Raw genomic sequence first — 17,194 nt, forward strand, 5'->3', positions numbered from 1 at the left:
AAGTCAGATACAATGAAATATATGAAGTTCATATATTTTGAACTGCGGTATTAGATACGTATGATGCACGATCCTCGCAGTAGATAGCGCTATTTAAGCAATAGCGAAAGTCATTGTATCTGACTTATCACTTTCACGGGTTTATTACGAATCAACTTAACGACCTGCTCCCAGTTGGCTTGTTAGCTCAATTGGTAGAGCGCTGCACTAGTATCGCAGAGGTCAGTGGTTCGAGTCCCGTACAGGCCTGATTTTTTTCAGGTCTGATTTTCGCTATTGCTTAAATAGCGCTATCTACTGCGAGGATCGTGCATCATACGTATCTAATACCGCAGTTCAAAGTATATGAACTTCATATATTTCATTGTATCTGACTTATCACTTTCACGGGTTTATTACGAATCAACTTAACGGCCTGCTCCCAGTTGGCTTGTTAGCTCAATTGGTAGAGCGCTGCACTAGTATCGCAGAGGTCAGTGGTTCGAGTCCCGTACAGGCCTGATTTTTTTCAGGTCTGATTTTCGCTATTGCTTAAATAGCGCTATCTACTGCGAGGATTGTGCATCATATGTAGTTTCTATACAGTTTTTACAGTTTCTTTACGAATCGAATCGAATGTGATACTCGTGACGTGATGTCTTATTCTGCAAGTAGTTCAAGTTATTCAAACGCATTCCTAGCCTCGGCAACTACTATTTCCTTAAAAGGCCATTTATGTGTATTTGCTTTTAGTTCTCATTGGCTGGTTGTAATGTTGACCTTTACTTTGTTTGGCCGGTAGAACTTTTTTGGTTTTGAAACACGTAATTTAACTACGTACATATTATTTTACACCTTGTCCGTTTCCTAGGCGTGTAAAGGCTGTCTACGGTCCATCGCTCCTCTTATGGGTTCCGAGTCTGTTAACGAAATGTTTCAAAAACATTTATTAGAAGAAGGACATCTTCATTATGGCGAGTTCATGAACGATCTCTCTAGACTTCTTGTAAGTACTGTCTTCTAATTTATCTCCAATTTCCTTAGCTAGATGGAAGTAAACGGTCTCCAAACTGCATCAGTAACACCGTCAAATGGCGTTCGTCAGTATCCAATAAGTTCCTCACCTTAAGACCTCCTACTGTTGATTCACAAGGTTGATGACTTCATGGAGCTTTCATGGAGCTTTCATGGAGCAGTCTGCATGTTTAAACCATAGATTGTGTCAAACCATCGCAAAATTGTTTTACAATTTTGCTCGAGAATGTTTCGTTAGGAGATCGCCGGAATCTAACGCTGGATCGATCGCCGGGGATGTGTTTCCTGAATGATGCTCCGTAATGCGTTCAACGTCTTACCTGTGTCATCAACCGCATCTACCTTCGTTGTACAGCAGGTTTAAGAATCTTCTGTTACCATGTAGATCAATCCTCACGGGTAGTCACCCGTCCCACGCTAGTCAGAAATACCTAATACTCTTCTCTACCCTTTTAGATTGTTGATTTTCCTGATAAGATCAATTTTTACGTGATGGGCTGCGTTTCATTCTTTAAAAGTTCTCGAGATGACATCAAAGCGAACGCAGCGTTGCTCACTGGTGAGTGAACTTCCGTATTTTGGGGATACCGATGTAGAAGTCTCTTTATCAATTTATTTTTTTTGTTAAAAATCTCGGGCATCGTGAAAGACAAAATCATCCTATGTAGATTACCAAACTTTTACGAAACAACTCCTTTACGGAAGTGTTTGGACGTGAGGGGCTTCAAGGGTATCTACGACCCCCTTCTACCCCGTCTTCATCAACGAAGGTTATGATTTTTAAACGATGAAACAATGTGGCATGGCCCCAAATTCCATTAAGACGATATTGGAGAACAACGCTATTTGAATAGCCAGCTTAGTTCCCAGCCCTACCCAGCCATATCACTGTCATCCTTAACTTCGTGGTGTTGTTGTTATTGTCTTGTTATTGGGACGGGAAGAGAGAGAACCTTTCGAGTATAGATCAAGTTTTATATAGAACGGCTTTTCCCCTTTATCATGAATTTCAGGTTTTATTCTCGGCAACCTTCCTCAAGAAAGAAGAGATGAGATATCCAAAGATCATGTGTGTGGGGGTAAGTTTCGTCCCCTCAAGTATCGCGAGGCAGCTCGTAGTAAAAACAATAAACGATTGCTTTCAATTTTGTATGAAGAACAAACCACTTGGTATTGCAAAGATGCGAGAATTTGATTTACAGGGAAGAATTGATGTTATAGTAAAATTGGATCAGCAACTGCGCTCCCACCCCTCCCCTAAACCAACAACAGTCAACTGATAACAAGGTAAATTTTATGTTTAGTTAGGGGAGGGGTAGGTGAGCAGTTGCTTAGATACTGACATTAATCCGTGAAACCAATCTAATTTTTGTTTATTGATTTTATTTCGTAACAGCTCTGATTCTTTTGCTGAAAGATCCATCGGGTCAAGTGAGATGTAAAGCTGCCGAAGCAATGAGCTTGCTCTATGACTACTAGAAAAAAACTCCCAATTATAGCTTAAAAGATAAAATAGATAATTTCAAAGAAAAACAAATTTATTGAAATTAAGGTTGTTTACTTTACAAGATTGTCCGAATATTTTGCGCCAACTGGTAAAGAAATGAAAACAAATGCGAGATTAATTACTTTAATAAGATTTGGTGCCAAAATGTGACCTTGCGAGACCACTGTCTTTTTCTTTACATTTTATGTTCGTTAGTACTTTTCAATAACGTGAGCGGTCGTAGCTATTTTCTGCAATGTTCCCATCTGAGAATTTTTGTACACGTAAACAGGGTCGCATACTAGTGACGGTTAGTGACGGCTGGGGCAGTTTCATCCTAGAAAATGTCGCTTTACCCGTTTAGGTTTACGTGACTAAAGAAACCCTAGCAATTAATAAATGAGGTAATTTCAGAGTTTCGCTGCTGGGCTAAGAGCATGATGAAGATTGCAGAAATACCTAACAGTCTTCCAGATTCTAATAATGCAAATCCGCGAAGGGAATACCTTTATAATTTTTGACTGCATTAGATAGAAATTTACCACATCGAGGTACTTCTTCATCGCAAAAATTTAGAAATTTGACAAATTATTGAAACTTTTTCTTGGACAGAATTAAAAGTAGTTTGAGCCAACGTGGTTTAAAATATACAAAATAGATTTTTTGCAGGTGTGAAAATTTTCGAGGTGCCCGTGTCAATTACACGAAATTATGTATTAAAACAAGCTTGATAGTTGTTTGTTTTGTTTTCTTCACTGGAAGGACTTCTAGCCACTCATATTGTAGTTAGGACAAGATTTTGATGAAGTTCCAATTTAACTTAGTAATAAATACGGTGAATTCGATCTGTTTAAGTTACTTTTGTATTCAAAACAGTAAAGAAATTTAGTGTATACTACAAGTGAGAAGTGCTTTTCGCTCGCGCTGATGGGAAGTGAATAGCACATACTAGGTACCTCCAGGCATCCGATGAGACAAAATCGCGCGTCACGAGTTAAATTTCCGACCATTTTTCGGTATATTGAAAGAAGTGATCTAATTTCTTGGTATCTGTCCAGTATATACCAAGATAATTATTCACCTCAGTGTCGGTGAAAGTTGTAGATATTGACGGAGCTACTGTTGACCTGCACTTCGGTGAATAAATGTTAATTGTTACCCACGGGGAGGGTAGTTTGACCTCACTCTAACAAGTATGCTCCTATGCGGAGCAGGTGGTTTTGTCAGCGCACGATCAAAATGAAGATAGCGGAGAAGCTATTGGAGGAGTCCATTCCTTTCGCGAACTCTTGAGCTTCCACAAAACTGCCATCTACGGAGGAGAAAACATTGCTTTGTTTGCCATCGTAGCCTTTCTCTAGTGCCTTATCAGACTATTGGGTCTAGTCGTGGAATTCCGAGAACTGATTTTCTTCAGAAATTCCGGGTAAACATGGTTCTGAACATGATTCGTTCGTTGGCACTTTTGGAAATCGCGCCGAGGGCTTTTCTGTGATAACTGGTTGACGGTTATGACCCGAAAGCCACAAATCTGTCTCATTATCATTCAAAGACGAAAAGAAAACTTTGATTCATAGACACATATGGTACGAATTCCCTTAATTAAATGATTCAAATCTCAACGTCACAACCACGCTAACTAATTCTATTATTAGATACAATGAATATATGAAGTTCATATATTTTGAACTGCGGTTATAGATACGTATGATGCACGATCCTCGCAGTAGAGAGCGCTATTTATGCAATAGCGAAAATCAGACCTGAAAAAAATGGGACCTGAAAAGAAGTGGGACCTGATTTTTTTCAGGTCTGATTTTCGCTATTGCATAAATAGCGCTCTCTACTGCGAGGATCGTGCATCATACGTATCTATAACCGCAGTTCAAAATATATGAACTTCATATATTCATTGTATCTGATTTATCATCACGGGTTTATTACGAATCAACTTAACGGCCTGCTCCCAGTTGGCTTGTTAGCTCAATTGGTAGAGCGCTGCACTAGTATCGCAGAGGTCAGTGGTTCGAATCCCGTACGGATTTTTTTCAGGTCTGATTTTCGCTATTGCATAAATAGCGCTCTCTACTGCGAGATCGTGCAGCATACGTAATTCTATTATTGCTGTCATATACAGCTTTCTCTTTTTCTTCTTCTCATAAAACAAAATTGTCGCTTTCTCTTCATTTACTCTCAGAAAAGTCTCCAATTTCTGAACAGTTTCATGGGCCAATGCAGTTGGGATATGCTTGAATGCATTTACATTTGATATTTGAGCATCTACCTTGCATATAGCCGGATGCACTTCGCGAACTGAATATCAGTATCAGGTGCTGATGGGAACGTAGTCTTCATTGTCCCCCAAGTCTTTTAATGGGCACCTTTCCCGTGTGGGTTGAATTTAATTTGTTATCCTGCAATACACAGGATCTGAGCAACCCTGCCTTGGAGTGGGACTTGTTACCCGCTGAAAACTATGTGGATCTCATCGCTTTGACTGGATTTTTAAAACAGCTCGTAATGATCTGTTATCTTCGGCCTGAAGTTATCCACGCGGGCTTCTCAAGTGCATGACCACAATTTAGCCATACTTTCCGTTAGATGGAGACCTCATATATTAATAGTTCCCTCGAGGCAGCTTGTGAGGACGTGTCGTTTCCTCGCCTGTCTGGATTTTTTCTTTCACAAAAGCGTAAGAAAGCTTCGCCCCCTATTGCATTTTAGTCACGCAGATCCTCCCTGACCTCTTCCGGCACCACCACCTTGATTACTAAGTTAAAAAGGTCACCATGACTATAACTAGATCAGTTCGTTGTTCATGAATGTTGCTTGGTAGCAGAAGGAGCCCATGAGTGATGGACCCCTGGAAGCAGTTTTCATTCAAAATGAGATGGCGTGAAAATTGTGCGCGCTATCCCTCTAATAGTGTACATTTTCTTAAAGCTTCATAAACACTGATTTTGGCTATTTTATTCAATTTCATCATTTTTGCCAATGCACAAAATGGGAGCTTATTCTTTCACGCCGAGACGTTTTGCAAAATAAATTTATTTGACGAAGCAATTAATCACCACTCAGAATGAAACGAGTGTAACAACCCGGTCCGGAAGCGCAGCTAAGATCACGAAGGACCATGAAAACTTTGTAGACTATTTAATGATTAACAATGTTTAACAAATTATTAATTATGATTTCAAGAGTAGTCTAAGAACTTAGCCCGGGAAAGGTGTGGCGTATTCCGTTTAATGGCGTCACATGGTGTCATCGGTGTATGGAACTTACTGCTACCAAATAGTGTCGTAAATCTACTCTCCTAAGTAAAAGTACAATAACTAATTGGGAGTATTGTATTAGAGCAACGAGAGTTGTCACTTGACCATGAATACTGTACACTATGCTAATGATGATGGGCTGTCGGCGATATTTTTCGCGAACTAGCGCCCACGGCAACTTCGACTCTAGCCACTGAATCATTGAAGTCTAGTAGGAACCCCATCACTATCATGAGTGAACAATACTTCCGCTCCGATGCTTAAAAGAAAAAAAAAATTTGAATTCTAAAAACAATCTCTCTAGCTTTCGGAAAGAACTAATGTAAGTAGACTTGATAACGAATGTGTAATTTCGGAACTGTACAAAACTGTGCAATGACTTCGGTACTGTACAAAACTGTACAGTGTGTATTGAAAATCAATTGTGGTTTTGAAATCGTTAATTAGGTAACAGGAAGAAGTTGACATCATTCTCGCGCCTTTCGTTCTACTCTCAAATTACTTTTTGCTTTATATCTACTGAAGTAAAAAAGATACAAAATAAAATCATTTTCAGGAGTTGATAGTTCTTTATTTTTTTCACTAGATATTAAATTTGAAGGAAATTGAAAAAAGATTGTAAAATCCCTTCTGTGATACCACAATGCTAAAAGAAAAGGTTTTCGGAGTCCTGAAGGGTTTTTTAACAATATTTAGACTACGCATATAAAATCAGACATCATGTGGGTTATGTTTTCCCTCAGCTGATATTTCTATGGCTTTCTTTTTTCTTTTTTTTTTTTTTCTTGCGGATGTTTTAACTACATAACCTCAATATTATGAATTCCCGGCTGAGACGACCCGATTTAAATTTTTGATTTTCAAACCAGAGTTAGGGAATATTTTTGGCACAATGTCCTCTCCGCAAGTAAACTTGAGATGGTACGATTACTTTCTGTTTTTAGTTGGAAGTATCTTGAGCTTTGCTGATCCAATCACCGACATTCTCACGCTACTCGAATTCTACAGGGTAGGACATAAGGTTTGGTTTGGTGTAGGTCTATTGTTTTTTATTTTGCCATGTTTCGCTTTCGCCTTCCTGATAATGTATTCTCGAGGAAATTGTGGACAGGCAATAATCTGCGGCTTACATCCATTTGGTGCCGCCTTTGCTAGACTACGAGGCTTTCTCCTGTTTATGAAGCCCAACAGTGATGACTCTGATCAAATACTTAACGATATCGAATCCGTTACTTTCTACGAAGCAGTTCTTGAATCCGCACCCCAGTGTACGATCCAGCTGTACGCCATTAGCGTTCAAGACGAGCCAGTCGCGAGTATTCAAATAATTTCTCTTCTAGTCTCTTTTCTAAGCCTAGCTTGGACGTTCACAAGCGCTGACAAAATGTTGCACGGGTCCGTTATTGCCACCCTAAGAGCAAAACATAGAGCAGGACTTTTTGTAGTAAATGTGCTCCACTTGAGTAGTCGCTTGCTAGCCGTCTGTATTTTTACCGTCAAATTCAAGTGGTGGGTTATGGCTTTCCTTATATCTCATGCTTTGGCGATAGAGGCAGTTTCTGTTACCTGGTTGGGGCAGAAATGCAACTGCACCTTCGAATTCGGAAAAGCAATCTTAACGCTTTTCAAGTTTTGCACCCACTGGTTAAGAGACGATGTTTCAAGACACGAGGAGCTGTATGAGTTACGACATAGGTCACACATGAAAGCAATAATACTAGTCTCTAATGTTCTGTATGTGATAGAAAACTTCGTGATGATCTTTTTTCACTATCGCAAAAACCACTCCAACACCTGGTTCTCGTTGCCTGCAATCGTCGTGGTGTGCTTGTTCAGCGTGCTTGGTGCAATTTTGAGAGTTATTGTGTTTCGCTCTCTACTTAAAGAAAATGCTGTCAACCCAGAAACTTTGAATAGCGATAATACAGATCGTAATAACAATTCATGAAACAACTCTATCGGTTTCTATCATGGCTACTAACTTGACATTAGCTCTAAAGCTGGATGACACCTTTATCAGTTTATCAGCTGAAGTCTTGGGAGACAATCTATAGAGCATCTTGTTACTCATGCAGAGGTCTACCAACCCTAACCTATAGACAGACTCCGTGGATTCCACTTCCCTGTCTGAAGCAACAACTTACGGAAATTGTACCACATTTACCTGATGTTATGACGTTTAGAAAATTGAGATAGAATATTTCAAAATGATCGGAAAATCTAAATCAGCATTAACAAACTATTCAAGGGATTATGTGCGATGTACAACGGACAAAAGTTTGAGAAATGGAGTAAAACGTAAAAAACGCAAACAAAAACAAAACAGGACATACATTCAAGCCACGGTTTATTTAACTTTTCTATCATGTTGTGAAATGCAGTAGAAAACAGCAACATATATATATCTAGGAAGTCTGTCCTTCGAGTTTTTCGTAGTACAGTGCTCGATACATAAAAGTAGAGCGGGATATTTGATGAGTTAGGGAAATAACAAGACTACACTTTGGTCCCTACAAGCCTTTTACGTGATTACTCACTCTTCAGGGGATTTTAATGATAAAAATATTCGTAACCATCGTTTCTAAACTATAACATTTGTATAATAGGCGTGGCGGTAAATTTAAATTTAAACGCCTTCTCATGAGTTGTTACGCAGAACGCTATGTTTCTGTGGCGGCACGAGGAAACAAGTTCGTTATGTTTCTTGAGTGATGACAAGTCAGTGAGGCAGATATTTTTCTCTGAGGCAGAGGTTGCATCTTTCATAACAGCTAGTTTGTAGTCAGTTCCTCTCTGTTTGCTTCCAGTAGGTTACACGTTGGTGTTCCTAGTGCCAGTCTCACCTTAAATTGGTCTAATTGCAGTCAGCCTTTACTATTTTGAAAATCACCTAGATTTTCAGCAACGTTTAGCTTTCACTAGTTTACTGGTACTCCAGGAGAAAAAATATGAGAAACGTACAATTATCAAAGCAACTAATCAAAACAAAAGATTCGATTTTAATTTAAAACCTTTAAAATTTCTAAGATGCATTTACACTTTAGTGAAAACTGTGGCTGCCAGTCTCTGAATATGAAATTATCTTTCTGGAGCTTCTTTAAAAGTCATTTTAGCCAGCCACGGCACGTGTATAATAAACTACTGTATTCCATTACTTTGTTGCAGTACAACGCTGCGACTTTAGTCTATATCTGGTATTATCATATGACCCGTGCGGACCCGCTCCCGTAATCCCATAGAAAATCATAATAAAAGTTGACGTGTGCTGGGCCAGACGGGTTGACGTGAGCCGGTCTGAAAAAGATGTCCGGCCCTGCTGCTCTCACTTCTCTTTGTTGCAAAAACTTAAAGGGAAAAAAAGATGACAAAAATAGTTGGGTTTTTCAAGGAATTGGGAGTGTCTTGTTCTGACTTGAAAATATAAAGGAAAAGTTATCGTTGCAGATATTCTTGTGCTCGTGTGGCTGCGTGAGCCCTTCTATCGGATCCCATATTGGTTGAAATTTTCAACACTCAGTGTTCATATGATAAAATGCTAATTGACTGAGTTTGGTCGGGCTGGACGGGAAAATATTTAGCTCTCGTTCATGAAGCACATACGTCATGACCTCGAGCAAACTATTTTCCCGTCCGGCCCTCCCACTCAGTCAATAAGTACATTATATATACTTCTCTGGGGTACAGATAGATTTAGATATCCCTGAAGGTTATACGTTGCGATCTTTACTTTATTAGGCTATTAAAACTCGGTGAAGCCTTTCCTTGATAACTCTTTGGGTTATCATTGCTGTCCCAACTAAAGGTAAATAAATATAAAGTTTACTTCAGATGGTATTTCTCCGTTCAAGTGAGAAGGCTTGTTACGTCAAGATTAGGTCAATCTGCTACAGAAGTACAAATAAATCACCAATTTACGAAATGTGCCTTTTAAATAAAAAATTATTCGCCTTCTTTCTTTCCCGTATCTGTATTTCAAATCCTGGATGATTTTTACGCCATCTTTATACCTCTTTTGAGTGGTTTCTGCTTCCTAATTAAATATTTCAGTCGCACCTAAGATCATTTCACAGGTTGTTTTACTGTGTGGTATGTATGACTTAGAATATACCAGCATACCATCTTAAATCGGCTTCCACTAATTTTCAGTGGAGGAGAACGTGATAAAATTATTTAAGATGGCCGTAGAGTGACCTTGAACGACAATGAACGTCACACGTACACATCACTTAACTTCAGTTAGTAACTCAACCAACTCCAACCTCTCCGTCGACACGGAAGAGATCTATCCCTGCGGAACTTCAGCAACTGATTTTCATACAAGATTCAAGAAGCTTCTTTGCAATTGTGATGATAGAGTGACTCTATTAGCCTAAAAGCACTATATATATATATATATATCAGTTTTCGGAGCAAGATATTGACACAATTTGGATGTTCAACTCTCTCGACACAATTTGATTATAATAAAGATCAATATTCCTTTGCTCATTTCAGAAAATGCCTGTAGCTTTGAATTACTTCGTCTTTGTTGTGTATCAGTTATTGAACTTATATTTGAGAAATTAAGAAGAAAGGCTTTTAATATTTTATGTTATCAAATGTAAATACACCCCCTGTATGCTGGTAATATTGATCACAAAGAAAGGGACGAATGCTGTGCTTCTCTGTAAACTTTTTAAATAATGAAATTCAAATACGTTTAAAAGATTGAACTAACCGAGGTTTAAGTCAAATGCACGGGTAATCACGAAACGAAGAAGACTACCTGTCAAGTTTGATAAGCATGACTGGAAGAGAATGTTTCACGAGTTTGGCAAATTGTCTCATTAATCCTTCCTACGTGTGACCTGTGCGTAGGCTTGGTTCCAAAGTGATATTGGGATTGCTCCGAGGACAGGATCTTTCATGACTAATCAGCGGCGGGTGGAAGATAAATATGTACTTCCATTTCAGAAATATCCATCCTAGGTATTTATGGCCATATAGGTTTATATTTAATAGTTCTGTAGTTGACACGTTAAAGGATCTGTTCGTGTTGACTTAGCTTGCTACTGACTTCAAGCTATGCTTAGATCATAATGAACACATGATTGTACCTTTAGTTTACTGAAGATGATTTTTGAGTAGCCTTGCGATCTGTAAATGTCATTCGGTTAGGTACAAAGACTAAAAATCAGTCTAACGCATGAGTTAAGTATAAGTTTAAAGTTCAGCTAAAACCATGAATGATCGACTAATGACCTAGTTCAGCTTTTTTCGCGATAAGAAGTCGAGAAGAATTGAGATATACATATTGACTAGGTTTCGGTTTCTTAACAGCCTGGCTTAGGATTCTTTTTCTTGTGTTTTCTATCGGAATGTATTGTAGAGCAAGTCTCATACTTTTGATTATTAGACAAAATATGTCCTTTTCATGCTCAGACGTAGCACGACATTGAAAGTTCTTGTTGTTTAGTTTAAACTTGGAAGCCAAAATTGAACTGAATATACTTTGATAGACCAAATCACAGTTTCAGTTTGTGTTTGCAGTATGGCTGTCGTAGTTCTGGTAGACTTCTTAGGTCCTCGAATCAATTTTTACTTTCTACACCTAAATTAAATCTTAAAACTTATGGTGGCTGGTCTTTTACTATTGCTGCGCCCTCTGTTTGGAATGCACTTCCATTAGAACTTAGATCTTGTAATTCCCTTTCTTCTTTTCAATCTAAGCTGAAGTCTTGGCTTTTTAAAGTTTGTTATGATGTTATTGTATAGAATGATTATGTTTTTATAGGATGATGATGTATATTTGTAGTTGTAGGTTTATTTTGTGGGATAATTCTTCTGTTATTTCTATCATGTAAAGCGCTTTTGGACCATTGGGAATTAGCGCTCTATAAATACTGCATATTATTATTATTATTATTATTATTATTATTTTTATTATATTTTTTAAACATCATGACGTGTTCTCTATAACTTTATCCAAGGTTATGGCTTTAAGAGTGTATTTGCATGATTGAACTGGAAGGGAGCTGTACAATAGCTGTAAACTGTTGTAGTTCACGTTCTCAAGCTTTAGATAAAGAAACCCTATTGAAATTATATCGAGACACCCTCTGAGCAAGATATTTTTGAAGGTTTGTTTTACAACATGAAATGTAAAGGGCACTAAAAGTCTGCTCTGATTTGCTAAAAAAAAGTAAGTGAAATATTTTCGTCATTGTTCATGTATTTAAGCCAAAAGAACTGAGAAGAATGAATACTCGATAGAAGTAATTACGATGAAACAAAAACATATTTTAACAGTTTGCACCGAATTATGATTACCATTTTTTTTCGTTTGGTTCCTCCTTTTTCTGTAGAATTGTTACTCCTTCATCTCTGAGCAAGATCAGATAATTTGTCGACCCCACTTGTACAGAAAATAAATGGTAAATTCCTTGTCTCCGTGAGTAGAATGAGAACCTTCTTGGTCTAAGCTTCAAAGCAAGTCCATTTTATATAAATTCTGAAAGGGAAATATTACAACGTATGAGTATTCTTTTGCTGCTCATAGTATTCCTCCAACTTCCATTTGATTACCCGGCCCCATGCACATGGAGAGTTCTAAGACAAGGAGTATTTCAAGCTTTTGAATGTAAGGTATCGATCGTTTCGATTCATGTCTTTCGAAATAAATATTTAAAGCTATTATTCACATCTAGCGAAGGGGAATAGATTACTGTTTGTATTTTTCCGAACAAAAGTTCTCCCTGGGCAGATATTTGAATGGATACTATTTGATAGGTATGTTCCCCTAAGTTGACGCTGGCTTGATGGTTTTGCTTGTTATCAACGAATGCACCAATTCAATTTTTTGTCACCGAATATTACTAAACGCTCTTTCAACATTATGATCAAATTTGAAAGGCAACTATAATAGGCAGAGCTATTCTACCTGTATTCAGACTCCCTGTATCGTCGTTGTTTGTGAAAATGTTGTTACTAGTATTATGTTTGTTATTCACTTGTAAGGGAAATGTTTTCTTAACGAAATCCAACGGAATTAGGCAATATTTTAATATCAAAATTTTAGTTCAATTATATGATGCCATCATTCTTCCTTTTTTTTTTTTTTTTTCATACTGTTGTATAGTCTGGGGTAACACCTATGATCATAATATTAAACCACTCCAAAAATGCAAAAGAAGGTAATTCGTCTAATTACTTTTTCAGATTTTGATACCCATACAAGTCCTTTGTTTTTTCAACTTAAACTTCTAAAACTACAGGATTACATTAAACTTCAAACTCTTTCCTTCGTGCATCAATTTTTTATCGGCAAATTACCAAAGATATTTGACTCATTTTATATTAAAACCTCAAATAAGCATAATGTCAACACTCACTTTGCAACTATGACTACTTTTTATGTTTCAAAAATTCAAACAAACTATGGTAAATTTAATATTCGCTTTAATAGACCTAGATTATGGAATGAAATTGATGAGAGATTTAAGATTCTATCACCTTGTTTATTCAAAAGAGAATTATCTATGCATTTCATCAATTTATGTTGAGTTTTACTGCTAATTGCTACGTTTTGGCGTTTCTGTTATTTAGTTATTTATTTCATTTTCTTTTTTATTGTATACATGTTTAAGAATTATTTGTTCTGTGTTCTATTTACTTGATAAGAGTTTAAAATTAATGTAGAATGTATAATGCCTCTTTTCTGACCTTACATTTATATTTAATTAATATATTGTGGTCACCCAACTAGTTTAGCTCTTTAGTTATTTTGGGCGACCAGCAACTATATGTATTTTAATTTATTTCTTGTTTAACTTGTAGTTAAGGTAATGTACAGTTCAAATAAACCTTGTTGTTGTTGTTGTTGTTGTTGTTGTTGAATGTCTTCGTGAGGACAACTGATTTGTGAAGAGATTTCTATTATTTCAATAGCCACAAATATGGCCTTGTCGTGTTTTCGTCATAATTGTCCTCTGGACTAAGCCTCGGAGTGTGTGTGGTTTGCCTATTCATGCCGGCCTCAACCAGAAATTTTCTACGTGGCCTTCTACTCCAAATTTGTTTCAAGCAGTTTCACTTGACTTGGTACAGACATTTTAAAAGCACCACTACATATATGCTACTACTTGAAATGTTTGACGCAAAAGTAATAATGTTTAAATGAGAGATGTTGTGCTTTCTTCGAGAGAAGAGGCTAGATAGTTAATTTGGCAACTTCTGAACTTCGATTGATTCCTTCAACGCGTTTTCTCTTTTAAAGAAATTGCAAAGGAGTGTTACTGCGATAAGTTATTAAAATGATGCCGTATCGATGTCATTATCAGCCAAATGATCAGCCAGCTTCGATGACCTGTATTAATTTAATAAATAATACTAGCAAAATCTGTCCGCTCGAACTTGTGTTATGCTCATCTGCTATTACTCACTTAGCTCACAGTAAACCTGCGAGATAGAAGTATTATCAAAATTTCCTATTTATGAGTTTATTTAATTTGTGTATTTCCCTTGAAAAAGATTCGAGAATTTTTTTGGTACAATAGAGGACCAGACAATGGGTATGTGAAGACTCAGTTAAAGTTCACTCAGACGTCAATAGCAACTGTTTAATAAAAGTTTCAGAACATGAAGGAAACCTTCATAATATGTCAAGGCGGTAGGCACTTACTCGAATTTTTTCTTTGAAAATCGCAATGTCATCATTTGAAGTGACCTGTGTTTTTCTTTTTAGTTCTTCAGAGAAAAGAAAATTTCGTGCACGTGTTCTGGTTTCTTTTATTTTCCTTTCTCGTTTTTTTCTGAAATTCTAGTAGAGCCCTTGCCAAATTGTTCTCTCTCCCAAACCGCAGTTAGTAACCTTTGTACCCCTAGGCTCAGTTCCAAGTTTAAATAAGTACAATGAACAGATATTTTTTATTTATAGGAGCTACGTTGTGGCAATTTCATCGAGTAACACCAGCTAATAAAGTAACACCAGCTAATAAGGAGTGCAAAAGAGTAACGTAGCATAGGTAATTTAGAAATCAAGAAATATGGACATGGTTGAGGATAGAGAAGATTAACGTAACAAACGCAAGATTCAGCTGAACTTTTTCTAAGATGTACGAGCTTTGTCATGGCTCTGTTAAAGACGGCTGAATACCCAAACCCCTTTGTGTATCTTTCAAGATGCATCGAAAAGAACCTGGCCCGAAACTTAAAATCCAGTTGAAGTAAACAGTACTATTGATTCCTGTTGCCAAGAAGAAAAATTTGTCTTGTACCAAACACAGATCAATTTAAGACGTAGGAGGATCTTAGTTTTTGAGGATTAAAAGACGACTGTTTTTTTGTGTTTACGCCCTGTTAGCATACCGGAAAATGGGGCAAATGTGCTGGATGTCCGTGATGATTTGTAACCCAAAATATGATCAGTATGAAACTTGGGGAATTCATAAACTCCTTACGAAGCAACAGTTAATTCACTGACATTCAACTAACAATTACTCGCTGGTATAGCAAGCAATAGACAGAAATCTAACGAATGAAGCTCACTCTATGCTGAAATTGGCGTCATAACCCCAATTTCATCATCGACTACCTTTTCATTTTGAAAAAAACGTTAATAGACAACCGATACCTATGGGTGTCAATTTAATGAAAGTGAAGAGAACGGTCAGTACTTGTTACTCTCATGTGGAACCTGTTTTTCTATCATTGGAAAAGATAAGAAAACTAGGGCGGGTGGGGTCGAGAAGGAGGCGATGGTAGACGCCATCTAAGCTAAAAGTTCTTTAACTCGAATGACAAAGGATATCATTAACGTTCTGAGTAGATTAGACACTTACATATCTAGACAATAGTCTGGTTGGTGGGCGAAGTATATTTTACTGTGTTGATAATTCTTCCATTTTGGATGAGGTTTTAACCTACGTGGCTAGTGTACAAAGGGAAAAGTAATTCAAACGCGTTGTGCAAGGATTTATCATTTCTCTCTTCTCCTCTGCAGCCGGCAGAGGTGGTAAAAGTCTTTCTAACGGTAGATTGCTGGAAAGCAAATCAAGATTATATTCTCCATTAATATGTTTCATATGTTGTTTTCTTTATAATTGAATGTCCATACACTAATATAAGTCAAAGTATCAGAAAAACAGTTTTAAGAGGTACATTTTGGAATATGGCCTATTCTATGCCTTCGCATCTCATGAACTTATCCTATTTGTGTTCAGCAAATATTAAGGTTAGGATGAATGTTTTATGAATCATTCTCGCTGGTAAAGCAATACAAAGGAGGCGTTTATCGGTGGGGCACTCCATTCCTCAAATGGAGTGCTTCGATTGTATATTGATCAGTGAACAGCGAATAGCTTGGACAGAGTGTGAAAAGATACTTAGAGATTGAAACAACTGCGGTTTAACAAGTGGTCGGCATGAATTATGCGTCGTGATTTTCATGACCAAAGTCAACTCGACTATAGAAACAGAATGCGGAAAACACACGCCTCACGCCCGAACGGTGTCATTCAGTCTACTGACTCAATTTTTTTCTTGTTTTCCCGTCAAAATAAGTCAAGACACGTTTTTGCTCATAAAGACGGTTAAACTAAAGTAACTTTCCTGTACAAAATCGGTTTCAAAGTTTCATGAATTAGTTGAGAAATGGACTTTACTTCTTCTTTCCATCTCAGCAATGATATTGATTAACAAATCGCGCTAAAAGGTGAAGCGATTCCGAATAACAATAGCGATAATAAGTGTTCCATAAACATTCATTAAAAGTGGCTATTATAATACTTCTAAATTTATAAACGAATCAGTTAAAAAAGGATTCGAACACAAACGTACACACTCATGAAAAAAGCAAAGATAAAATACAACAATGTCAAAACGCACGCTAAACACGATTTTAAAATGGTGAAAGTAGGTAAACTAATACTGATACAGATAGATGCAAATTAAAAATCAATGGCCATCATGCCATTTTTTTAGTTTGATTCATGAACTGCACATATTCTCAAAACCAATGATGAATCATCATGGTGGCCTATGATCCTGGTGGCCTATCATCCATATTTGTTACGCGATTAAAGGAGTTATTTCGAGATATTTTGAGTGCTTTTTCGGAGATTTAGCTTACGTGTTGAATTTAACGGCGATTTCTCATGGAAAAGAAGGGGAAGAAATTTAACATCACCAGACAGGGTGTCAAACGTATCATTATAGAAGGTCAACCTTTTTTTCAGGAAGTCGTAACGCTAAGTTCCCTGTATCATTCCCTTATTGTTACATAGCGGCATAAAATGTACACCGGAAATAATATATAACTCTGGTCAAGTGCTCTTAATAGTTGATACGAATTCAAGAGTCAAGATTAGGCTACCTGCACGCTCGTAAACAGCTCAAGGTAATGTTATCTCAAATAGAAATGATTTTAATTGCATTTTGAATTATA

At 37.2% G+C, this 17,194-nt stretch overlaps 2 protein-coding genes across 2 annotated transcripts in view; both read left to right on the plus strand.

The window, feature by feature from the left end:
- Positions 1-3,345, plus strand: part of LOC111340813 (maestro heat-like repeat-containing protein family member 1) — a 28,810-nt gene extending 25,465 nt beyond the window's left edge. The window contains exons 39-42 of the mRNA XM_022947724.2: positions 851-985; positions 1,471-1,573; positions 2,028-2,093; positions 2,411-3,345. Coding sequence (XP_022803459.2) covers positions 851-985; positions 1,471-1,573; positions 2,028-2,093; positions 2,411-2,493 — 387 coding nt within the window. The 3' untranslated portion in view covers positions 2,494-3,345. The remainder of the gene's footprint in view (positions 1-850; positions 986-1,470; positions 1,574-2,027; positions 2,094-2,410) is intronic.
- Positions 3,346-4,304: 959 nt separating this feature from the next.
- Positions 4,305-13,629, plus strand: LOC111340815 (XK-related protein 8-like). The gene has a single exon (XM_088754485.1). It carries the CDS (start codon positions 6,665-6,667, stop codon positions 7,718-7,720), a length of 1,056 nt encoding a protein of 351 aa, XP_088610611.1. The 5' UTR covers positions 4,305-6,664; the 3' UTR covers positions 7,721-13,629.
- The last annotated feature ends 3,565 nt before the right edge of the window (positions 13,630-17,194 follow it).

Source organism: Stylophora pistillata, chromosome 3, assembly GCF_964205215.1.
Source record: "Stylophora pistillata chromosome 3, jaStyPist1.2, whole genome shotgun sequence".
Taxonomy (NCBI): domain Eukaryota; kingdom Metazoa; phylum Cnidaria; class Anthozoa; order Scleractinia; family Pocilloporidae; genus Stylophora; species Stylophora pistillata.

What these genes read in the sequence shown, in the direction of transcription:
- LOC111340815 (XM_088754485.1), top strand. Translation starts at nt 6,665, where the DNA reads ATGTCCTCTCCGCAAGTAAACTTGAGATGGTACGATTACTTTCTGTTT.